The sequence below is a fragment of the Giraffa tippelskirchi genome, chromosome 13 (assembly GCF_054371585.1).
Source record: "Giraffa tippelskirchi isolate mGirTip1 chromosome 13, T2T-mGirTip1v1.2.pri, whole genome shotgun sequence".
Taxonomy (NCBI): domain Eukaryota; kingdom Metazoa; phylum Chordata; class Mammalia; order Artiodactyla; family Giraffidae; genus Giraffa; species Giraffa tippelskirchi.
In genome coordinates, this window is record NC_137287.1 from 88982414 (window position 1) to 89008269 (window position 25856).

A 25856-nucleotide genomic window follows, 5' to 3' on the forward strand; every position below is an offset into this window, starting at 1 on the left:
TTTATCAGCCTGAAATGAGCCAGATACTTAAACGCCTAAACGGGAAATACACAAGCCTCTCCTTTCTGATGCTGGCTGGAAGAATGTGTGCTCATTCTCTCAAAAAATTTTACCCACTGATTTACCAGACAATCACAAAGTGATCAGTGTCGCCAGTCATTGTTTGTACTGATTCTCAAGCAGGAGTGAAGGTGGTGGTCCCCACTGCACAGATGAGCAGACCGAGGCTAGTCTACACCACTCACCAAAGGCAGAGCAGCGGGGCTGCCTTGGATGCAGATGCCTTCCTCTCCCCTCAGTCAGTGTGAGCTGAGCCAGGACCCCCACCCCCTGCATAACAGCACATCCAAACTTCCCAATTGCTTCCGATGTTCCCTAGAGGGAGTACTTTTTTCTCATATAAAGAAAATTATCTGGAAATTTCTAAGTCCATGAGGAGCTTGAAAAGGGTGTATGTAAAGTAGGAAATAGAAATATTTGTGTGCCATTTTTGCATCATCCTGTTAACGCTAATGACTTTTAGAGTGGATTTTTTTTCCAAATCATTACTGTTATAATTAACAGCCTATGTGATTTTAATGCAAAATGCAATGAAGATGGCTGGATTATTTTCCTTCTTAAATCTTATGTTAGATTTTTAACGTTCCGTAAGTATGGTCTTGAGAAAAACAGGATAACCCTGAAAAAAATTGTTCAAACCTGGTTCAATTTGCAATCTACCTCCTGGTAAATATTACTTTCTTTCATCTGAATGTTACATTCGGTGATAAAACTATCAGATAAAAGCCCTCTCTGCCTTTCATTTCATTGTTCCCTAAATAGAGCAACCTACTGACATCCCTGCCTTAAAAATCAGGCTCCGACCGAACACCCGCGTCTTTATGCAGCATTTCTTCCTTGCAGACGGAACAGCCAAGGGATGTGAAGGAGAAAACCAAACAGACAAACATGCGGGTTCTGAAAAATGAATCCCCCTAAGAGGCTGTCTCCCGGGGAACTGCAAATCTTAGCCCCTGGCCGAGGAAGCGAGAGCTCGGTATTTCTTAGAGAGATATTTCCCCCTTGACACCCGGGTGTGCGATGGATTAACTAGTTAGAAACTGGTAAGAGGCGGGGTCCCTGCTCCTGAGAGCGCGGGGGCCGAGTGCCCTGTCGGTGCGGCCGGGCGGGAGCCGGGCTGGGCGGACTCCTCCGTCCGCTGCCCCCTTGGGCTTCCCGCAGGGAGGCCGGCTCGGCCCGTGCCCCTCCCTCCCGGGCTGGCCCCTTCCCTTTCCAGCGCCCCGGGCAGCTCCGCCGTCCAAACCGGAGCTGAGTTTGCTGACAGGGGCGCACGGGCTGGCGGCGCTGATGTCAGAGCCGGCGGACTGCCGTGATTGGATCTAATTAGACTTCGCAGCAGCAAATAGACAGGCTCCCTGCGTGATCGGCTTCAAAGTGGCTGGTGCCCAACAACTAGCAGAGGTGCCAAAGTAGAGCCTCCGCGCCGAGCCCAGATTCGGGGCGGCTGGGGCGGCGGGCGCTCCGCGGTCCCGGCCTGCGCGCTTGGTGCGGGCTCAGACCGCCGGCTCTGCCCAGCTGGACGCAGGTGACAGAGAGTCGGCAGAGGAGACGGTGATAGAGAGCCGCCAGAGGAGACGCCAGGAGTGCGAGCGCGCAGCCCCGAAAAGTGAGCCGGCCCCCGATCCGCAGGAGCGTCCCCGGCGGCCGCGGCCGGAGCCGGAAAGCTGAGAGTGTTGGAGAGAGGACTCCTGCCCGGTTCCACTCGCCGGCCGCGGCCATGGCATCTGTCCTGGGGACCAACAGAACGTCCGGAGGGCTGAGCGGTCAACTCAAATGCAAGTCCAAGAGGAGGAGGAGGAGGCGGGCCAAGCGGAAAGGTAAGGACCGGCTTCCGCGCCGCCTCGCGCGCACTCCCCGCGACGCGCCTCACCTCTGTCTGCGCGCGCTGCCCGCTTCCAGCGGCCTCCCTCGGGATGCTGGGGCGCCGTGTCCGGGGCCCGCCGAGGGCCCCGCTCCAGAGTTCAGGTCCCTCCGTGAAAGCCCGGGCTTCCGCGAGCCCGAGGGGGTGGCCAACCGAGTGGGGGCCCCCGCGGAAGGCGGAAGACGGTGCCCTCCCCGGCCTCCGGCACGACTGCTGACCGTCGCACGCAGACGCCGGTGCCCAAGAAAACGCTCGCCTAAGCCCTAAGCGTCCCTAAGAACGAGGGACGGGACCTCAAGCCAGCTTCTCCATCCCAATTGTCTTGGAGGCGGGAGTGGGCAAAACCCTGGCAACCGCTTCCCCAGGCTGGGTGACAGTTTCTATTCCAAGCGGTGCCGGCTGTTTTGTAAACACGGGGACCTGCAGCGCGAACGGGATTCGTCCAGGGGAATAAGCAGAAATTAATTGCACGAAAAGAGAAACAAGCATTGCAGCTCGTTAGAGATGAGGAAAGCTGAGAACCAGGAGGGGAGAGGAAGTGCCTGGTGTTAGGTTTGAGCCTGGCTCCCCACGTGCTGGGAGACGAACGAGCCCCGAAGTTAGTCGTCGGGTGGGCAGCCCAGGGCCCCCTCGGGGGCAGGGCGCAACCGGCCGCTACTCCTCCAGGAGGACGGCCCTGGGCGCTGTCCCGCCGGTGTCTGTCCCTGGAGGGTGGCCGGAGCCCTCGGCGCGGCCGCCTCTTTCCCAGAGAGAAACTTATTGTCAGCTACCCCTTATCACGAGCCTGCAGGAGAAAGTTCAGTTATTATTTGAAATGTGTTGGGGTTTTTTAAGTGACCAAAGAGCCCTAAAGAACAGGGGGAAAGACGCAACCATCGTGCGTCAGGTTTCCCGGTTTCTCTGCTGGAGGATGCGGAGTTAGTTGCGGTTGAACGTGTACCTCCTTCCCCAAGAATCTTCATCCTTGCTGAGGCCTAAGATAAGTTTCTGCCCCATCACTTCCTAACTGCTTCCAAACGGTCCCCAAGCCCTTCCCGACTTCTTCCAGTAGTAGAAATTAACCAGACAGTTTGAAGGAATAAATGCCAAGAGCACACAGCCATTCATTATGATTGCATGTCAGGGTGGCAAGGAGCAAGGTGACAGCTTCTAGGAGGGCTTCAGAGCCTTGGTGTGGGGGGTGATTCTGTAATTCTGGTTTAACTCCTGAGCTGCTGCAAAGAATGCTAGCTACTCACTTTGTTCCCTGAAAATTTCACTCCGAAACAGATCTGGTCAATGTCTTCCAAAAATAATGCCAACAGAAAGTGACAATGATATTGAGAAAAAAAAATCACAGAATTTAATAATGAGTATAAATTTTAAAAGTAATGAAGAAGAAACATTGTCTTTTATGCTTCAAGTGTTCATGTGTTCCAGTATTTTTATTTAGTATATTTAAATATTAAAATGGAAAAGTATGGAACAATATTTTACAACAAAGCAAAACCTATAGAAGCTGATGAACACTAATGTCTTTCTCCAAATTCATTTTTTGTACCTTTAAATGGCAGTCATGTTAGCTGAGAAGGGATTCATTTTCAGAAAGGAAAGCAAGAAATCTGAAGGAGGACTTCATTGGCTATAAACTATGACAATTCAAAATAAAATTTTATGTGAAATATTTATACACATTATTTTGAATATACAAAGTCTCTTAATTTTTATAGCCAAAAATGAAGTAGGAAGAGATATTCAGGATGTATGTACTAATTCCAGTTACTTACAAATTTGTCTGTGGGGTGAAGTTTCCTATGTCATCTGCCAACAGCTTATCATGGTGGATGAGTCAAATCAAACCATTAAGTATTCACTTCCTAGGGAAAAGTTAGCAGTGTAGGTGTGTGTGGTCAATGAAAAGAAAACAACAATTACAGAGCTCTTTATTTGCATTTTCCTGGGAATAGATCAGTCTGTATATAATTCCTAATTATTACAGATGCTTTTTCCCCTCTTCTATCAGGACAGTGGTGAATTTAAATTATGTTCTAATATTCATGAGTTTTAACAGCAGAAATATAATAGAATAGCCTTAACTTTTAGGCTTACCTAATAATAAAACTCTGTATCTGTCACAATTTAAAGCCCACATGTGTATGGGTGGCTGTTAAGGAATTTTGATAAGGCTCTATTGAGTACTGAGTAAAGCCAGTGATTATGAGCACACAGAAAGAGTTCTTTTCCTGTGTAAATGAATAAAGTAAATGTACATTTTTTGCCAATGATAAGCATTTTTCCATCTATTCTCACAAACAAGAATCATTTTGTTTCAAGAATCATCATAACTTTTAGTTTCCCGGAGCTGTTAACCGAAATGCTACCGGCTTCTATACAAATTCTCTAAATGTGGCTTTCCTGAGATTTCTTTATTATGCTTTTTACTGTCAGAATAATCTATAGGATCTGAAATAAAAGCTCTGTAGCTACAGTATAAGTGTGGAATTGACACGATACTCCCATTTATTATTACATAGGATCCAGAGCCTTGGAAATGAATTTTTTTCCTGTAGGAGATATTTTTTAGTCACGATACTACACAGAAAACAGTCTATATCATTAAAAGTAAAAAAAAAAAAAAAAACTTAGTCGCAAAATATGACTTCAGGTATTAACTAGGCATGACCTGTATTTGTCTATCAGGTAAACTTTTAAAAAGACATTAAGCAAACCTCCCCACACCCAATCCTCCTGTTATTTCATGAAGACCCAGTGCCATCCATTTTTGCATTTTTCTCTCTGTGTTATTTTTTAGTTGGGACTTTATCTTATAAATTGTTTATGGATGGTTTACATTTTCTGTACAAACAAGAAATGTCAAATTTTGACTTTTTGTGAAAAAAAGAAAGGCAGTTTTTTGAAAAGCTGAGAGAAGGACAGTGTTACCATCTCAGTTGCACACTGGTTCAGGACCATCTCCTGCTCAGTAACATGTGCGACCACACTGTGGTTAAGGACGGTCCCTTCCCCTGTCACACACGAGCCCCATCAGCTTCTGCTTGTGTTTCGTGCAGAGACTTCCAGGAAATCCTGGCTGCATGCGTAATTTAGGAGACTTGCCTGCTGCCTCTCACATGGAGCACCCTCTTAGCCAGTTCCTCGCAGAAAATCCTGGAGGCCATGATGGGCCTTCCAGTCCCGGGTGAGACTGTGTGCGGGTCTGCACACAGCCTGTCTGTGCTGGTCTTAGAGTCACGCCTGCACGTGTTACAAAAGAACATGTGTGGATATTGTAAAAGGTTGTAAAAGGTGCATATTTTAACTCTGAGTAGAAAAGGCAAAGGTGGAAGGTTTCTTAAATTAGTATCAGCTCAAGCAGGAAACACAAAAGATGGTACCATCAGAACAGGGTAGCATATAAAATAGTCACTTACATGTATCAGCTCCCTGAACCATGGACTCCTCCAGGGAAATATGCCTGAAGAATTGCATAGGTGTATTTTTAATTATTAAAATAGTATACGTATTCTCTTTTGATCTCTTGGTGAGCTTTCTTTGGTGAGAGTAGTTTCCCAAAAAGAAACTGTGGATTGGCATGAAATGCATTTTGTAAACAAAATATTTTTAACATTTGACCCATGAATACATACAGTGTATAAAACAATTGAAGTCTCTGGAAATTAAAAAAAGAAAAGATTGCTCTTTAAATACAAATATATTGGGAAATGGATTGAGAACCAATACAAATTCAGTTGGTTCCAGGAGGTAAATAGGAAGACGAGGTTTTAAGTGAAGTGCATCAATCACTAACACAGAGAGGGGGAACTTTGGGGAACTGTTTGAAATGCTGTAGAAACAATCCTTAGTAAGTAGGTCCAGCTGAATGTGGCATCAACACACCACCTGTCTTTTCTGAGGCATTTGACAGCAAGCTAAGTTAATGCTTGAATTTCACATATTGTTCCCAGGAAATCCCTTACACAGAGTTCTAGGAAATTGAGGGGTAGCTCTGCAGAAATAAGTAAGCTGATGAATCAGGAGGAGGCAGGAGCAGCCGGTCGTGAACTTGGGGAAATGCGGGGGAAAGTTGGCCAAAGGAGCAGGGTAAGGACAGCATGTGGATGGCAGACGCAGGCTTGTTGTGAAATGGCATTCCATGAAAAGCTGATGAAATAGAAAGATGGGCCACAGATGAAGGTAGCAGAAGCCGGCGGGCTCATCCTACATGGTGGGGCTGCCTGCCTCCTGCATCGCAGCCAAGCATCCCTGCACGCTCTAGCCTTGCTGGCCCGCAGCTCTGGATCAAGGGCTGGATTTAGTGATGAAATTAAACTGATGGAACTGTTCGCCCTCCTCTAATTGTGTAAGGGCTTTTTCTTCCTTTCTCTTTTTAAAATTTGTATTAGTATCTCTGGTTTCTAGTGACCCATGTAATAGCAGTAATTTGGGATTGCTTAAAGGGCATTAGATATGATGAGTGAACTTGAATTTAGAATAAAAATATGAGGCTCATGTATCCATCGCTAAACAGTGGTGATTGGGTTGTTGGAGAAGTGCTGCCCCAGAGGGGCATCATGTAAGGATATGCAGAATAAGGAAACTGCAGCTTTCTTTTCTTGAGGCGTGGAGAGACAACTTCTGCCCTGAAAGCATTCAGTGTTCAATTTAAAAACCGTAGATGTTTGTGGTTGTGTGTGTGCATCTATACATAAACATACAGTGAAGACAGCTGAAACACCTGAGCATTTTTTATGTCTGCCTGCTTCTTTTTCTAAAATGCTAGAAAATGAAAGTCACTGTGTTTGTACTGTGGACAGTTTTGAACAACTCATAAAACTCAAAGTAATACTGCGGATCTCCATCATTTAAAAATATTATCTCTGAATGCCGCATCAGTAAATGGAGCTCTTACTTACTAGCAAACAAGATTTCTAAAAGGATAAATTTTCACATAATAGGTGAGATTTTAAAGGTATTTATTTTAACCATTTCTAAACTAGAAAAAAAAAAGAAAAGGAAAGAAAGGTGAATGCCCAAGTGAAATATGGAAAGCACAAGGTCTTCGCAAAATATTCCAACTACTGAGTGTTGGCGTTTCCCTGAGCGTATACATCACAAGGAAGAGCCACACAGCTACACACTGCCTGAGCGCAGCCAAGACCTGCTCATGCTGTCGAGTCGCTGTGAACAGTGAAGCCAAATTAACCCCTGTCTGTTCAGTTAAATGGTTCTTCTGCACTGAAATGCAGAAATACATGCTGTGACATACTGGATTGTGCAAAGAGAATTGTTTATTCCTCGCTAATAAGGCATTATAATTCCCTTAAGAACATATCGCTATCAAAGAAAAGAACATTACTTTGAAAAAGAGGGGAAACATCTGCTTAATTCTTGATCCACTCGTGAATTTGGTCTCTGCCTGTGGGATCAGGAAACAAAAAGAGGAGGGCACGCTGAGAAATTTAAAACCTAGCCTCCTTTACTTGCGTATGTTTGTACCTCGGTTCCAAACACCTCTCTTGGGTGATTAAAATTTTACTTCCTTGTTTATTTTATTTAGAAGGAGTGGGGGAACAGGGGCTGTTGCCTGGTTTCCTGACCTTGTTTCAACAGCATCACAGCAAAGGCGGCTCTGAGAGCCGTGACTGTCCATCCACACACTTGTGTGTGAATCCATTTCCCCAGGAATCCCAGCCAAGAAACAGCAACCCAGAAGTGGAAATGTTTGCTTTTTAAGCTATCAGTAATTTTCCCCAAAATAAACTTGGCTACTTGCAAAGAGAGCCGATTTTTTTTTCTAAGGAATGATAAATGATAAATATTTGAAAATAAAGAGTTAAGCTGAGTGCCTAAGTTCTCTCCAAACACCGTGGATATTTAGTCATCTTTGTTATAGTTACAGGTATTAAGTATGAAGAGTAGCAAAATAATTTCATTTTATTATTTCATGGATGGAGAATGACTGCAACCAGTATCTGGTTTCTGGTAAGAAATTGGCTAGTCAGTGTCCCTTTTGTGTCATAAAATAGACACACACAAGTTCACTATCATCTTGTTTAAATTATGAAAATTATCAAGTTAATGTTAAAAAATTTTTAAATCTCAAAAAATACCAAGCGTGGAATATAAATTTTATATTCATACTAAAGAGTGCATTTTATGCTTGATTAAGAAATAGTGTCCAATAAATGGGACATTTATAATGATAAAGAGTAGCATTAAAGACGGAAGAGACCTACAAACGTTCAGGTAACTTTAGGATTTTAGGATCATTTTTTTTGAATCCCTAAGAGATGCAATTTTAAAAGCTTTTTTAAAGCTGAGTTCACTTAAAATCACGGGCCTGGAGGAGGCTCCGTGGGGCTGCCTTGGTGCAGAGGAGGCAGACAGAACAGCCCCAGCCTGAAGAGACCCGGCAAGGGGCTCAGGCTGGGATGTTCCAGCTCGTGTCCATGCCTGCTGCCATCCACGGCTCCCCTGACTGGGAGGAAAGCTGGGGTGTAGGCAGAAAGTGGGCGAGCACAGCTAGCCCCTCCACTATGATGACCTGCTCCCTTCAGCTACAATCTGGTTCCGTCCCTTCCACTAATCACTTTATACCAGCTCCCACTGAGGTCTCCCACAAAAGAGGTCGAGGCTTCTTTCTGCGGCCGCGTCACCATTCAGATGATAAACACAGTGAACATTGCTCAGAATGCATTAGCAAACCCTCCTTTCTGGAATCTCTGCTCTACAGATGTGACTCTGCCACCCAAATGCTAGCCCAGGGCTTCCAGGGGGTCGCACACAATAGAAAGTGTTCCTTTAAATGCCTCAACCAGGATGTGCTTTGCAGACTTTCACAGGTTTAATTAATCTTTACTGCTCCATTTATTTGAGATGCAATCTCTAATTCTTGTTTCCTTCCGCTGATAGAAGACCTGCCTTGTCACTGTGCAATGTCTTACGTGATTTCTCAAATATGGCATGAAAGTAGGACAGAGGGGACCCAGTTCTCTGAAACTGGAGCCCAAGTCAAATCCTCTCTGTGTTAAAATCAAACAGAAAGTGGCGCGGCTTCATTTCTCAGAAGCAGGACTTGGGAATCGTGATAAAGTAGCTCACAGCATGCTCCTAGAACACCGATAATTGATTAAAAAATGACTTTATCAGCCTAAGTCCATCGGAAGTACACAGATGGCCTCTCTTTAAAATTAATGCAATATTTCCTAAAAGTTTAATTGCTCTTGGAAAAGTCCAGTGTAATGAACATGACAGACACGTCAGCAAAGCAGACCCTGGCCTCCTCCCTGCAAGCCTGGCTGTGTCCGCTCGTCCCTGTCCAGAGCAGATGCTCCTTCTGCGTTTGGCTGGAGGCTGCAGAGCCCTTGTCCTCACAGGAAACACTCTTCCCGTCAGACAGCACCCAGGCTGGCCCACGGAAGGTGCACAAGCTCAGGTACCGCCTGTTGTGTACAACTTGAAAAGATTTTTGTTTTTATCTGGGTGTTGCGCAAAACAATATTAAGCATCATACCTTCACCTTCTCCTATCCCTTAGGTGAGTAAAAACATGGAAGACCCGCTTTAACCACAGACGTAGAGATGCTCTGTTTGTGTTTTAACTCTAAATATTCATACTGTGGCTGCAACTTTGTAAAGGACCATCCAGATTCTAACAGAATTCTAACAGAAAGTGACTTTCTCATTTAAAACATACAGTTCAAGGAGAATTTTTTTTTAATTCAGATGAGTCCACGCTACTAATTTCCTCTCTGAGGAAGAAGTGAATTTGAAATCAAAATCATTGATATATCCCAAGGATAAATAGTAGCTTTTAAAAAGCTCTGACACAGTAGAACAGGGAATGCAGTATCCTTGAAGGATACCGAACAGAGGACAAATGCTGTCCCCCTGACGGTTGCTTTGGGGGCGGCACGTGTGTCTCTGAGCCAGCCCCTCCCAGAACTGGAGACAGGGATCCGCTCAGGGCTGGTGGAAATTGGGGGATCTTCTCTCCCTAAGCAGTCAGGATAAGAAGGTTACTCATTTTAGATCTAAAAAGTGTGCAGTTCATATTTTATTGTTATCACCTATTAGGGGAGTTAAATTTATTTGGGGCTTTTGTAGGTAGATAATGAATAGAGTTCAAGTCACTAAAAATTATACTTTCTGTAGGCTACTAATATATGCAAACTATACATACAGATGACAAACCAATATTTAAGATATATGTAAATATTTATTGAAATAATGAATATTGAAATATTAAAAGATTGTCCATCAGCTGTCTGGAATAGCAGAAGTCCAACACATACTCATTTTTAGATGAACATTTTAAAAATCAAGTGTAGAAAAAGTCTTGAGAGTATGAACTCCTTGAAAGACAGTGAAAAAATAAACTTGGTTTATGATCATGACGTTTAGCATTGAGGAAAACATCTTTTTATTTTAAAATTTCATAAAGAAGTGAAATAAATCTTTTATGTTATTACATCTAATAAAAATTAATCTATCCTCTTATGTCATAAAATAAGAGAAACAGAAACCACAGCGGTATGTGGGGCTGTTGACAGGAGGAGAGGGGAGGGAGAAATAGAGTAACTTCCAGGTCTCTTTCTTCCTGTGCCCTGGTCAGAGCTCACCTTCCTACACTTTATTTTCTGCATCTTCCACAACAGAGCGGGCTCTTGACTGAAAGTCTGGGATACGAGACCCAGCTCTGCTCTCTTTGCAGTTTGCCTTATACGTTGTGTGTGTACTCAGACAAGGGCTAGATGCGACCAGTGTGAGTGCCTTTATTCACTTGCATTTGTGTCACCTTGGGTGCCTGCTCTGGACTGGGCAAACACCAAGGTACAAGAAAAAAAAAGTTGACAGAGTCCTCCTTTTCTCTGAGTTTATACTGAATTTGGGGAATAGCTACACAAATATACAATCATAGGAAATGAAAACAGACTCTGTGACCCAACACAGTTCTAGGTCCTGTGGGAATTTTAATGCCCATTTTTACCATATATTTTACAAAATTGAATTTCTTTTATCATTTCAGGTGAAACCACATATATAAAGATTAAATGACTAAAATGCAAACTCCTATACGTCTGAGCATTTTTATCCCCTCTGCAATGTCAAAAGATATTAGCTGCTCAGTTAAAATCCACTGAGAAAGTTGATTTCATTTTTGAAATAAAGTTGCTTAAAGCAATAATCAGAATATAGTAAGAGGGAAGCTTTTCTATGGAGACTGGGTGCAGATGGCATGAGCTGCTACAGTTTATAACAGGGAACAAACCACAAGAGGAGCTGAGTGAGGGGGTACTGTGATTTCATAAGTCACCTGGTGTGATGACCTCTCGGGGAGGACATGGCTTCTCCCATCTTGTTTCATGAATTGTCTGCAGGTTTCATTGGCGGGTGTTGCTCTGTGTGCAAGATGGTCCTTGGAGGATGGGGGCCAGGTACACTCGCTGTGTTCCCAGAAATCAGCACACAGGCTCTCTCACTGTACACCATCAACCAATGGTTGTTGCAGAATTCACTTATAAAGAGCACCTGCTGACTTATTTTCGAGTCATTGCTGTGGAATGTTGAGTGTGCTCCTTGAACAGACGTTCATGGGACATCGTTATGTGTCAGCACCACACTAAAAGTCAGGGATTAAGCAGTCCAGAAGTTCTGGGAAATGTTCTGAGTCAGAAAGCACATCTCAACATGGCCGTGTGGTCCATGCTGAAGAGATAGTCCACTCCCTCAGGAAGCTGGGCAGCACCCTGCTACCCTTTGCCAAGTCAGTCCCCCATCCCTCCCCACCGGTCTGCACACTCGAGGGTGTTTGTGTGGATGGGGTGAGGGGCCACCCCCGGACCCAGAGAATGCCCAAGGTGCATCTTAGCGACACTGGTGCCCACACACCCTTGACCCTGAGGAGTTCTCGGCCTCTCCACCCTGTGCCTTTAGCCTGGGCTCTGGGGTGTCCCCCCCACCCACCTCGGGGGTGCACATCTGTCCCTGAGTCCATTCTGCTGCAGCCAGCCCCCGATGCCTCCTCCAAGACAGGCCCAGGCACTGCCCTAGGCTAAGCCTCCACCCTGCTTCTCACTGCCCAGAGGTCCACTCTGCCCTCCTGGCTGAGGGCAGAACTCATGTGTGTCTGTGCTGGTCAGAAGTCTAACACGTGAGTAAAGCAGGCATCTCACCTGCAGGGTGGCAGGCATCTCTCTGCCTGGAGGTGATACAAAGTAGGACACGGGGCTCATCCCAGCGATCATGGGAGGCCATCCCACCACTGTGTCCACTCAGGGCTGTGGACACAGGATACCCTGCAGGAAAGACAAATCACTGGACTTGTCCCTTGTATCTGTGTAGATGGCATGTGTCCTGGTCTTTCTTCTTTCTTACCTATGAGATGGCCTTGGGGCAATCTGTCTCTCCATCCATCCATCCATCTCTGTCTCCATCTCACACACATGAATTAAGTGGGTGACCAGCGTGCAGCATTCTTCAGAGCATGACTTGCCTGGTCTGCTCTTGTGGCTACAGTGATGCTGGCTGCTCCAGTGGGTCTTGGTATGTATCTATAATGATGCTTAGGGAAGTCTCCAAACTTGAACATCAGGAAGACAATGAAAAATGCACATTGTTAAAAATTGAAACCATATACTGGATTGAATGCTACATCCCATTTGTAAGTATTTGTAATGAAATAAATAGTTGCTTGGTGTGCGACAGTCCATATGTGACACCACTGTATCCCCTGGTCCGGGAGTGGGGGGATGTTGATTTTACCCACATTCCAGGGAAAGGATAGAACTAAATGTTCATAAGGTTGGATGTGTCTATTTTACAGAATGTCAGCCTCACTCAAAAGGTTAGCAAAACACAAGGGAGGACAAACCATGAAAGATTCATTTAGTTGAGACTCCGATATTCAGTTTTCAATAAGATTGTCTTGGTTCATCACATGTAAACCAGCCATGCTGAGGCCATTCAACCCACTGTCCATGTGGCCCTTAGACAATAAGAACTAAAATTAGTCACTAATATTTATTGAGCACCTACCCTGTTCGATTCCAGAAATTCCTCTCTGCTACTCCATTTCCTTATTAAATGGAACAATATTTTAACTTTAGATTGTAAGATATATATATTTCTTGTATATTTCACATACATATATATGTGCATATATATATATACACACACACATTCACTCAGAGATTAGCAAAACATTGTCATATTTAGGTGACCTATAAATGAACTTTTAGGACAAAATTTAGAATAGAGAGGGTTTTAGGTACTTATTAGACTAAGGTAACTGTACAAAAAATTCTAGATAGACAGTATATTAGTCGGCGAGGGCTGTGTAACAAACACCACAGCAGAAATTTATTCTCTCACAGTCCTAGAAGCCGGAGACGGGAGTCAGATGTCAGCAGGGCTGGTTGCCGCCAAGGCCTCACCCTGTGTCCCCATGAGGTCTCCCTGTGTGTGTGTCTGTGGTGGGGACACAACTCAGCCAGAAACAGACAGTTCTGTTCTGTTTACCTTTAGAGACATTTCCCAAAACTAAACACACCATGGGTTCATCAACGTGCTCTTCCAAGAAACATCTTCTCCACCTCAATAAGGGCCAGAAAATTCATGTTACATCTTTGTCACCATGATACCTCTAGTATATAAACCATAAAGTCTGTATTGGATGAGAAGTACTTGTAGAATCCAACTGAACTTAGGCTTGATGAGATAAGGCCTGGAATACTTTTTCTTGATTATTTTGTCATGAGTGTTCCCAACTGATCTGATGATGTAACCGATGTGGATTTTATTTCACTCGGCCTCTTGTGTCCCCTCCTGCCCGGCAAAGACCCCCGTTTCTAGCTAAAGGTGGTGTGAACTCGGATATTCTGAGCGGGTTCCCTTCCCCCTGCCCTGCCACGGAGGCTCTTTCTCTGCAGAACCAGTCCTATGCCTTCCTTCCTGGGAGGTTAAGTAAAGGTCCTCTTTGTTTCCGGAGGAGGGAAGGAGGACCCCGAGGCAAGCGTCTCCTTCCAAGAGCTGGAACGTGAGGAACCAGACCTGGACCCAGAACCTTTGGTATTCAGCCAGGCGCTCTTGGTGAGGACTCACCACCCTGCTGTGGAGGCAAACACGCAGGTCCCTGGGAAACAGGGGCTCATTGTCCCTTGGGGATTCCCGAGCAAATATCTAGAGAACATCCCCAGTGCCTGTGAGTGCTGCCACGTGGAGCAAGATGGAAGTCTCGGGCCAGGGCGAGAGGGTACTCTGTGCTTCTGGTTTTCACAGAGATGCTGAGCATGAAGCCAGCTCATAACATTGTAATGTGTGTGAGTGTGTGACTATGAATGTGTATTTGTGGGGATGTATTTGCATGTATGTAAACACATATATTTATGTATACACATGCTTATATACAACTGTGTATAAGTAGCCTTTGCTTAAGTAGCCTTCGATTATCTGATTGGATGGTTGAAGAAACCTTTAGAGATCAGTCAACCAGCTCAGACATTCAACATCTTCATTGTTCAGATATCTAAATAATACACACTCACTCCAAAGTAAATTTTTATTGTTGTACAAGGTAAAAACATTCCACAATTATAATGAATTAATATTAGAGGTGAAGAAATTTTAAATTCTATTTTTAAAAATCAGATACAATAGAAAGCCTGAGTACTGTACATACACAACCCTTGCCTGCACAATACCTATATACACAACACCTGCTTACACAACACCTATGTACACACCTGCATACACAACATCTGCATGTACAGTATCTATATACACAACCGTATATACACAACCTCTGCATACACAACACATGCAAAAAGGTATATCTAGTGAGCACAGAGTTTATAGTGATATTCAAATTGATATTTTACAGTGAAAATGAAGCCTATCCTTCACTCAGTGAAACCCTGGAACTAAATCTGAATGTTCCAAACCCTTCTCATCACACATAAATAACCTTCTTGTGCATCTGGATTTAAAAGGAGAGCATCCTGACCTACCTTGTGTGTGTCTGTGTTGATGTACAGGATATTTTTCATAAACTTCCATGCATAAAGAATATGTTTAATGTTCCAATTTCCTAGATTAAACTAGCTCAGAGTCTGTGCTGGTGTACAAGTAAAAATCAGCTTGAAGCCACAAGTAAACATATAGGTTCTGTTTCAAATTCACTGAGTAAATGGATGAAAAGTGGATTACAAATTAGATTTGGGTAGAGAATAGTCAAACAGGACATCTGAACTCAGTATATGACAACTGATCCTGGAAGTGTCAACTTTGAAACAAAGCAGTTAAATGACAGAGACCCTTGTAAGTAAACAGCCTGTTCCCCCAACGTTAACAAAGGACATTAGCATTAAGGGAATATAAGCAACTCCACGGGCACAAATGGACTGAAATTGCTCTTCCCATCTGTTCAACATCTTACTTATAAAATCATTCCACGTAAACACACACAGGTAGATTTCTGGACTTGTAAAATCCCTTTGTGAACAAACCTAAATGTTCTTGGTGACATTGTATTGGTGTGTATGACAAGAGAATGACCTGGATTCCTTACCTTCAGCAGCGAGAATGGGAGGCTGCCTCACACCACTGACCTTGAGCAGGGAGTGGCCTGAGCCGGTCTCTTCAGACCCCTTCCCAATCCTCCTGTGGAGCTGACAGTGGCTCCAGACCCCAGGCTGGGTCAGGGAAGAGCTGAGGGTGGATGAAAGTACAACCTGCATCCAACGGAAGGGCCCCTGAGCCCAGAGCAGGCCTGACACAGAGATCATACCTGGGCTCAGGTTACACGTGGCAGGCCGTCTACACGGCCTCCCTGAACTTCCCTGCTTGTGTGCTACCCTGTGTAAAGTTCTCCAACTGCAAAAATGTCTCCAAACTCCCAGCTGTCTTTCAGTAGCAGCTGTCCCTAATCTCAGTGTCTCCCTGTGTGGGGAGGGGTGGGGGGGTGTATGGTGTGTGGGGGGGGGTGTTTTTGGGTGTGTGTGTATGTGTGTGTGGGTAGAGAGGGTATTGCTGTGTTAGCTGCTCTCAAAACATGCTTCCAGTGGCTGTCCAGCCCTCACCAACTGTTTGTTAAGGAGGGAACTTGTGTGTCCCGGTGTGTCCAGGTGTGTCCAGTTGTGCCCAGGTGGTGTCTGTGTACACCTGAGTGTGGGACTATTAGATGCAGTGCTGGTCAGGACCCTGGAAGTCTCATGGGGACTCTGTGCTGTTCAGCTCATAACTTCTGTGAAACCATCAGCCAGTATCCACTCACCTCTGTCACCACCCACGTGACCTGTGAACCTGTCCAGGTATGTCCCCCTCCCAGGTGCCCAGGCCCACCTGCCTCCTTCCAGCTACACATTTTCCCCCAAAGGCCACTGTCAAAATCTGATGTCATCTGGTTGACACTGTACACACACATGAATGAACAAAAAAAAAGTACAGATGGAGAAATGCATTGTCACAAGTAGGGGGCCTGCATGTTAGCAGGTAAACATTTCTGCCCAGTGCACACAGTGACGGCAGCTTTCGTCAGCAGCAGCAAGACTGAGCAAGGTCCCTCCAGAAGGAGTGGAGGGGGACCTTCGCAGACCCCACTCTGCAGGGGGGAGAACACAGCCTGCTTCCATCGGGGCTTTCCATGCCTGCTTCTTCATGCAAAACATGCCCAGAAAACAGAAGGAAAGGAGTGAATTGCATAATACACCTGGAGATTTCCTACCTTTGTGTGTCACAGAGTCCATCAAACTTAGGTAATCTTTGCTTGTTTAAGAGCTGTGTGAATTATTTCCAAAAATGTTAATTTCTATAAGATGACAAATGGTTCTATTTCTGCTTGAAAACAGCCATTTTGCCTAAAGTCACAGTTTCGAGCACCTATTGTGTGTCAGGAGCTGTGCACAGAGTCAGGTGCACATAAGAAAGCGGCCACTGTCACTCGGGCCTCCGCCGCAGAGGAACCTGGGCACGAGTTTGAAATGTGAGCTTCAAATACAGCTGATAACTCTGCTGTTCTGTGCGTTTCTTAATGGATCTTAGGCATGTGTAATTTGGAATTTTTTAAACTTTTTAACGGGTGTATTTTGAGCAACAGAAATCTTGGGCAGTTTGAGACTCCTGGGAGCTAAAGGTCAGTCTGACATGAATCAGTTCAGTTCAGTCACTCAGTCGTGTCCAACTCTTTGCTCCCCCACGGACCACAGCCTGCCAGGCCTCCCTGTCCATCACCAACTCCCAGAGTTTACTCAAACTCATGTCCGTCAAGTTGGTGATGCCATCCAACCATCTCATCCTCTGTCATCCCCTTCTCCTCCCGCCTTCAATCTTTCCCAGCATAAGAGTGTTTTCAAATGAGTCAGCTCTTCACATCAGGTGGCCAAAGTATTGGAGTTTCAGCTTCAGCATCAGTCCTTTCAATGAATATTCAGGACTGATTTCCTTTAGAATTGACTGGTTTGATCTCTTTGCAGTCCAAGGGACTCTCAAGAGTCTTCTCCAACGCCACAGTTCAAAGGCATCAATTCTTTGGTGCCCAGCTGTCTTTATCTTTCTTTATCTGACATGAATGGGGCCACCAAAGAAGGTCCCTGAGCCACACATGGTTCCTGTGGACCCTGCACGTGTAAATCTGAAGAAAGCACAAAGGAAGAAACTTCTCGGTTATCTTCAGGGTGATGGGATCGCACTCCCCAATTTCTGGAGCCCGAGTAGTTAACGGTCACAGCCCCTGATGACTGGAACCTGTCGTATAAGACAGGAGCGAGTAACCGACAAGATAAGTGACTTCAGATGATGCAAATGGTGAACCAGCTCTAAACATCTTCAGATTTCCTCTTGTTGGCACCTTTCTCTTCTGCTCAGTGTGAGAGGGCACCCTATGTGTCCACCCAGGGACAGCACGCCCTCATCCGAGAGCCGAGCCACACAAACCTGTGCAGACAGGCACTCCCACTGCTCCGGGCGCATCTCCAGGAGCCAGCTGTGTCTCCTTCCTGCTGTGGGACCTCAGTCCATCCCAACATGTCATGCTGACAGTGACAACACCACTCCCACAGGAATCACAGGAGGCAGGTGGTTAGAGGCAGCCGCAGCTGCAAGACGGGAGCCACCAGTGTCGGGGCGGTGCCCAGGGCTGGGCTGAGACACCCACTGCCTGTTTCAGGGACCCTGGGAGCCCCAAACCGGCCAGGCCTGAGGTGACCACAGGCTCAAGGCTCCTAAGGGTTTGAGGGGATTGATATCCAGCACGACCGACGGTGCACAGGACACCTGGGCACAGCGGGCCCTGATGCAGTGGTCACCCTACCCCGTCCCGAACATCTCGGGAGTACATTGGGAACCCTGCTCCACGTGGTTGGAACAGGTTGAGAAACGGTGTCAGGAGCAAAGCTGAAGCCTTGAAGTCCTCGTTGTAGCAGAAGAGACAAGGCTGGAGGGAGGAGTGGGACCACCGGAATAGATGGCGGGGACTGAAGAGCAGGAGGCGGTCTGTGGGCTCGGGTCCTCCCTGGGTCTGGGCCCGGAGGTGAGGCAGATGACCTCATCACCCCCAAGTTCACAGGCGAGGCAGGTCTCCCTGCTTCCTCAGGGCTGGAGCAAGTCAGGGGGTGAACAGTCTTCTCCTGCACCATTGAAGGTGACATTTTCCAAATATCATCCCCTTCTTGGAGAAGGCAATGGCAACCCACTCCAGTACTCTTGCCTGGAAAATCCCATGGACGGAGGAGCCTGGTAGGCTGCAGTCCATGGGGTCGCTAAGAGTCGGACATGAGTAAGCGACTACACTTTCACTTTTCACTTTCATACACTGGAGAAGGAAATGGCAGCCCACTCCAGTGTTCTTGCCTGGAGAATCCCAGGGATGGGGGAGCCTGGTGGGCTGCCGTCTATGGGGTCGCACAGAGTAGGACACGACTGAAGCGACTTAGCAGCAGCAGCAGCAGCATCCCTTTCTTATTGACCCGGCCTCTCCTTTGTGTGCCAGTCACAGTGTCCAGGTGGTCAAACCAAACACAGATTCATCATTTGTATTTATTCTAAGTAGTAACTTTTGAGGAGAAAGGGTGATAATTATCCAAGACCCACAAGGCCTCCAGCGCCTCATTCAGTGCCTCCTGACACTGTGGTGGACACAGGTGCTCAGAACTTATTACGAAGGTTCCAAGATGATGACAAGAAATGCAGTTGTATTAGGAATTAAATGTACGCTTCTGGCCTGAGTACAAAGGACAATAAATATTGTTGGCACGAGACAAATTAATAACCAGCATAAATCACGGATGACGAGGACACAGACTGCCCTAGAACCCCTCCCGTCTTCTTTCCCCTTCTGATGGACGATAAACCTCCAGAGCAGGGTGTGGAGGCACAGAACGTACTGTCCTCCCGGAGACCCCTGGGAGGGGAGGCCTTGCAGGAGGGTGGCACACATGCAGAATGACCGGGGAAGGAGAAGGCAGCTACTTCTCAAATTAGCATAATTAGTAATTATCCCTTAATAGCCCCACTCGGCTTCGGAGACTTGGCACTTGAAATTCTGCTTAAAGTTCAGTGAGAAAAAAACAAATTTCACGCTGAAATGTCTCAATAACACAGCTGGGCTGCCAAGGTAATCATCTGCTTGCAGTAAAGGGAAGAAGACGAGCAGGTACACACCTGAGCCCTCCCCTGTTGGAGGGAGGTGTGCGATCACACCTATTTGGACAGAAAACAACAAAGAACTTGCTGCATCCTAGAATGTGCCCCAGTCTCTCTTCCTGTCTTTGAAGACACTTTCAGAATTTTCCCTCCCTGGGGAGCCCTTGTCACCAGCCAGGTAGGAAGAGCCATTCCATCTAATGAAACATAATATCGCTTCCCAAAGATCAAAGTCTGTCCAAAATAGAGAAGGTATGGAAAAGATAAAATAAAATACAAAGAAAGAAAAAACAAACAGATGCATCAATGTCATAGCCAGCAGCTAACAAATCTTACACATCTTTCTATTTGCCTATTGGAACTCAAGTCCAAATAAGAGCTCATAACCCTGAGATTTAATATCCATGGCAAGGAGACAGATGGATTCTTTCTAATTTTATGAAGACATGTTTGGCAGAACACAGAGGAGACATAGTTACAATTTTTTTCAGCTAAACAGTATCTTTCTTTAGCCTGGGCAAGGAATACTTTGCAACTTGTCAAAGCTTCTGGTATTAATTCATTGAAGCCATTTGTAGAAAGGCTACACTATCACCTTTTGTGGTTTGATCGATGAGCCCCTTGGCAGAGATTCAGATAGGAAGGTAAGCAGGTCTCCAGTTGGCAGCTGTGGACGACACTGGTTCAGCACAGGAGCAGGAACCACTCGGTTAAGAGATCAGCGGTGTCAGGAGGCTGAGGGTAGAGACAATCAGCAAAGTCTGGGACTGCTTGTTCTCATGGTTAACGTGCTCCCCTTGGCGCGTCCTCTCTGCTGACCTCAGTTCTCTCCTCCACCCACCGCCACACGCTCCTCGCTGTTATTTTCATGGGACACCCCTGACCTGTTCCCAGATTAGCCCCCTGTGCTGGCCGTCCTTCCATGTGGCTCACAGGCTCATGAGTTGTTCGTACTGGTGACTCTCAAAAGTAAGAAGGAAGGAAGACTGATGTTTGATCCTCACTTCCCGCATAGAGCATTTCACAGATGCCTTCTCGCTGAATCCTCTCAGTGACTCTGCGAGGTGTATATTCTTACCTCTGTTTTTCAGGAAAGGAAAATAAGGTCCTAAAATGATACGGAATATGGCAAAAACAGGACTTAACCTGAATCTAAAGTGTTCCCAGGACTCAAACCATCTCTCAAAGCTCATGCCTTCTTCTTGAAACACCAAGCAACACTTTAGCAGCTCTGTTTTTTGAGGAAATTCCATATTGTTTTTCATAGTGGCTGCACCATTTCACATTCCCACCAACAGTGTATCAGGGCTCCCTTTTCTCCACACCTTCAGCAACACTTGCTGTATCTTGGTTTTGGGCTTTTTTTTTTTTTTTTTTTTCTTTTCTGAAACTTATTTCAGTTTATTTTTATTGACGTGTTAAATGGCCATTCTAACTTGTGTGAGATAACATCTCAGTTTTCATTTGTTGTTAACAAGTGATGTTGAGCACCTTTTCATATACATGTTGGCCATTTGTACGTTTTCTTTGGAGAAATGTCTGTTCAATTCACTTGCCTATTTTTAATCAGTTGTTTCTTTTTCGCTATTAAGTCATAAGTGTTCTTTCCAAGAGTTTTGGAAATTAACCCCTCCTCAGATATGTGGTTCGTAAATATTTTCTCCTATCTTATGTTTTCACTTTGGTTGCTGGTTTCTTTTGCTGTACATAAGCTTCTTAGTTTGATGTACTCCCACTTGTTTGCTTTCACTTTTGTAATCTGTGGTTTTGATGTACATATTCAAGTTCATTTTTGTTCTTGGGGGTTTCTAGTGTTCTCATCATCATTTGTTGCAGACAAATCACCTATTTTATTTTCTTGGTGCCCTTGTCAAAGACTAGTTGACTGTATATGCATGAGGTTTCTTTTTGTGGACTCTTCTGTCTTGTTGGTCTGTATATCTGTCTTTATGCCATATTGTTTTCATTACTGTTTGTGATAAATTTTGAAATCTGGAAATCTAATGCCTCCAGCTTTGTTCACTTTTCTCAAAACTGATATGGTTCTTTGGGGTTTGTTATGGTTCCACATGAATTTTAGGATTGTGCTATTGATACTTTAATGGAGATAGCATTGACTTTATAGATTGTTTTGTGTTTGGACATTTTTAACAATGGTAAATCTTTCAATCCGTGAACATGGGATGTCTTTCCATTTGTTTTTTATTTCCTTCGTCAGTGTTTTATTGTTTTCAGTGTACAAGTCTTTCACTACCTTGGTTAAGTTTATTTCTGAATATTGTAGTATTTTGATGTTATAGTAAATGGGATTGTTTTCTTAATTTCCTTTCCTGCTGGTTCTGTGTTTGTCTACAGAAATACAACTGATTTTTGTATGTTGATTTTGTATCCTACAACTTTACTTAACTTGTTTATTATGTCCAATAATATTTTTGTGACATGTTTGAGGTTTTATAAATATGGAATTATATCAATATCATCTGCTACTATATATCATTTCCCTTCTTCCTTTCTAATTTAGATTCCTTTTCATTTTTCTTCTTGCCCAGTTTAGCTGGCTATAACTTCCAGTACTGTGTTGAGTAGAAGTGGTGACAGTAGGTATCCTTGTCTTGTTCCCGATATGAGAGGAAAAGCTTTCAATTTTCCATCATTTAGTATGCTAGTAATCCTGCTTCTGGAAATTTACCCAAAAGAATAAAATCAGGATCTGGAAGAGATATCTACTTTCATGTCCATTGCAGCTCTACTCACAGTGACCCAGATGTGGAAATGACCAGTATCTTGAAATGAGTTAGAATATTATTCAGTCTTTAAAAAGGGAAATCTGCCATTTTCAATACCATGGAGAAACATAGAGGACATTATGTTAAGTGAGGCAGGCCATCACTGAAGCAAAAAATGTAGTGTGGTTTCACATACCTGAGTATCTAGAAAGTCGGATTCTTAGAAATGGAGATATGATTATGGTGGCAGGGGCCTGGAAAATTGGAAACAAGGAACTTCAACAGGAATCAGGTTTGATATGCTGGATGGGTGAGTTCTAGACAGCTGCCGTGCAGTGTGCCTGGTGATAGCAGTGTGGTGTTGCTAGGAGGGTAGAGGTCACACTGCGCTCTTAGCATGGGCATGCACACATACACACACACACATATGCATGCACCCACACAACGAAAGGGCACAAGGACACTTGGGGAGATTTGGCCATCTCTCAGCCGATTGTGGTGATGCTACGGCACGCACACACACACACACACACACACACACACAAGGGAAGGGCACAAGGACACTTGGGGATATTTGGATGTCTCTCAGCTGATTGTGGTGATGCTACAAAGCATTAGTGCACATTCCACACTCATCAAATCCACACAGCTGGCCAGGGTCAAGTGCATTGACCTGTGAAATTGTGCAGGAATCCAGGATTCCTGGAGAAGGCGGCTTTAAGAAAGGAACCGAGTGACAAAGCTGTCTTTGGGAACACTTTGTTTTGATGCAAATAATTTGTATGTCCACTTCATAAACTAAGAAAGACCCTGGGGCTGGGTGTGTGCAGAGGACAGCAGGTCAAAAGATGTCAACACATCTTCATGCTGCCATCTCCAGAGGAGACAGTGTTTGTCTTTGAAGTGGGGATGCTCTGGTGAGTATTGTCCTTCTGGTGAGGACATAAGTGTGTTTATTTAGTGGCAAGAGATCTGTGCCCTCAGTGCAGGAAGAACAGGATCAGAGGGACCAGATTCTGTCTCAGAGCAGAAGTTACATGGCTGCACAGTTGGACGTCTAGAGACAGATTCCCACTTTGTTGAAACGGAAGGAGTGTTTTTCCTTGAAATGAAACTATTTGAAGGACCCAAGAGGAATTGAAAACACTGCTGTTGGAACATCCTTTGGGCTCATTGTTTGAGAAGGAGGAAGGACTGCAGCAAACTTTATCATCTAGTTATGTGGATGCCAGCCATGGGCTGCTCTTGGCTTCCAAAAGGAAGACAAGCCTGCGAGCAAGGAAGGCACAGGAAGATCTGGTTCTGCAGTCGGGTCAGTAACCCCTTTTGCTGCTGTCCCACCTTTCACTATTCCCCATCTTGTCCATGCCCGTTTCTCACCCCCATTCATGACACACAGAATATCCCTGCTTCTAAGTGGCAAGATGATATCAGAGATGCCACAAGCCTGCCCGGGACCTGAGGCCTGGCCCCTTCAGGAGATAAACAGCCATTTGCCCTCCATGAGCAGGCCAAGAAAACACCAGCATCTTCACAGACAAAGTAAGTAACCAGCCAAGGAAGACAAAGCAGGGGGTCTGGCTGGTCCCATAATTTCTGTCCTTTTACCCGATGAAAGTGGGTCAGCGTTTTATGCTGCTCATATTGGGTGTCATCATTTTAGCTCCACTAATAAAAGCTAATGGCTGGTTAACTGTTAGTGGGAACCAAAACCTCAGATAAAGAACAGAAAGAAAGATAACATGGCAAATATACGTTTAAAAATCAGGCATTAAACCACCGAGATGCTCCCATAAAATGTAACTTTCGGATCCAGTGATATCTGGGAAAAACACATTGAACAGAAAGAAAGCCAACCTGAATGTTGACCTTGCGGCTTAGGTCTTTCTCACGCCTCCACTTGTGTCTCGGAGTCAGCAACGCAGAGCGGAGTCAGGGCTGGAGCCATGGGAAACACTGGGGCGCCCCAAGCTTCTCTGTTCCACAGATGGCCCCAGGGTGTGACATATGTAAAACTGCCCCCTCCTCAGTTTGGGGAGCATGGTTCTCTGCCTGAAGATTTCAGTTTAATCATCTTACTCATTACAAATGTCTCTAAATTGTCTCCCTCCCTTTGTTGACCTTTCCTGGCCTGTCTTTCCCGGAGACTTCACCCTCCCCCAAGTCACCACCCTCTCCCAATCCCCTGCCTCTCCCCTCTAGCAGCTGACTCCCCGGGGCCCCGCATGGCCCTGTCCATGTGGCCAGCCCTGCCCACAAACTTCACCTCGTCCATCCCACCAGCAACATTCCAGACCCCGTCCACCCTCTACAGTCTCAAAATCGGCCTTGGACACAGGCCCACCCTTCACAGCAGAGCCACCCCGGGGCCAAAAAGCTTTGAAGTCACCGTTATTACATCAAGATGATGGTCGTGTCAAAGTCATGCTAACACTACAGAAGTGTGGGAAGTGAAACTTTAATTAAATAGGGGAAACCCCAATCTAATTTTGGCTCTTAATTTTAATGAATCTATGAGATTTCAAGTGTGAATCTTCACACTGAATGAAACAGTTCACAGGATTTCCACCCACCTCTTTGCCTCTAGGCCTGTGCTCCTGGGCTGAGCACCTCTGGACTTAGGGCCTGGTTGCCCAGAGCACTCACCTCTCCGTCTGTTCTCTCCCCACTCAGACGATGGGCCAGTAAGTTCAACAGACATGAAAAGAGAGAAAAGACAAACCAAAACTGGACAGGTGAAGGCTGCAGTGTCTGACCAGCTCCCAGAGTGACCAGCAGGTCAATCCCCAGGGGAGTAGGGAGGGCTGGGTCCCCCCTCGGCCAGCACCTGGGGGTCATCACCACATGGGAGTCATCACCAGCCGCTCAGCTGTTTACAGGAGACATCACAGGCTCCACAAACCCCTTTATCTGAATTCTCTCAGCCCCCTTGCTGCTGGGCCCTGTCCCTCAAGCCCCAAGTTGCCTCTTCAGCCCATCGTCTCGGCATCCCAGCGACCACGGGTCTCACTGTGTCACCAGAGGCCACAGCAGGAAGGACTGTGGGTCCCAGGTCACAGGCGCAGCCCCGTCACCTGGTGGCTTGTTGAGCTGTGAGCCTGCTCTTCAGCCATGGGAGGAGCTTTCGGTGGAGACTGGAAGGAGGCGCACAGAAAATGCTGGCTTCACAGTGTGGGAAACGAGGACCAGTCGGTACCACAACTCCCTCTGCACCATCACCCTCACTTCCCAGAGGAATTCCCACCTCAGCAACCTTCCCTCCAGAGCTTGTCCGTAAGCTTAACCTGTTGAAGGACACAGCTAATCCTGTCACCCGGTGTATTCCCCTCCTCAGTGGGTTCCCCTGCCAGCTGATCTGACTCAGACCCTTACAGGAGGCTTCATGGGCCACACGACTGACCGGCCATCCCCGTGGAGGTCCTGCCCCCCACCCCCGTCACCCTTCCTCCATCATCCTCGGGCTCTTGGTGCCTCTGTGCACTGGTGTGTTTGTCAGAGCAATGGTTTCCAAAAGCCCAGTATGTGGTCAGGCTTAGTGGATGCATCAGTGAATTAAAAACAAACAAAAAATCCCCACCCTCTGGTAGTTTTCAT

General features: G+C 45.7%; 1 protein-coding gene across 1 annotated transcript in view; it reads left to right on the forward strand.

Moving 5' to 3' along the window:
• Positions 1-1777: 1777 nt before the first annotated feature.
• The window catches only part of ADARB2 (adenosine deaminase RNA specific B2 (inactive)), a 227355-nt gene continuing 203276 nt past the window's right edge, over positions 1778-25856 (forward strand). Inside the window, exon 1 of the mRNA XM_081556245.1 lies at positions 1778-1877. Coding sequence (XP_081412371.1) covers positions 1778-1877 — 100 coding nt within the window. The remainder of the gene's footprint in view (positions 1878-25856) is intronic.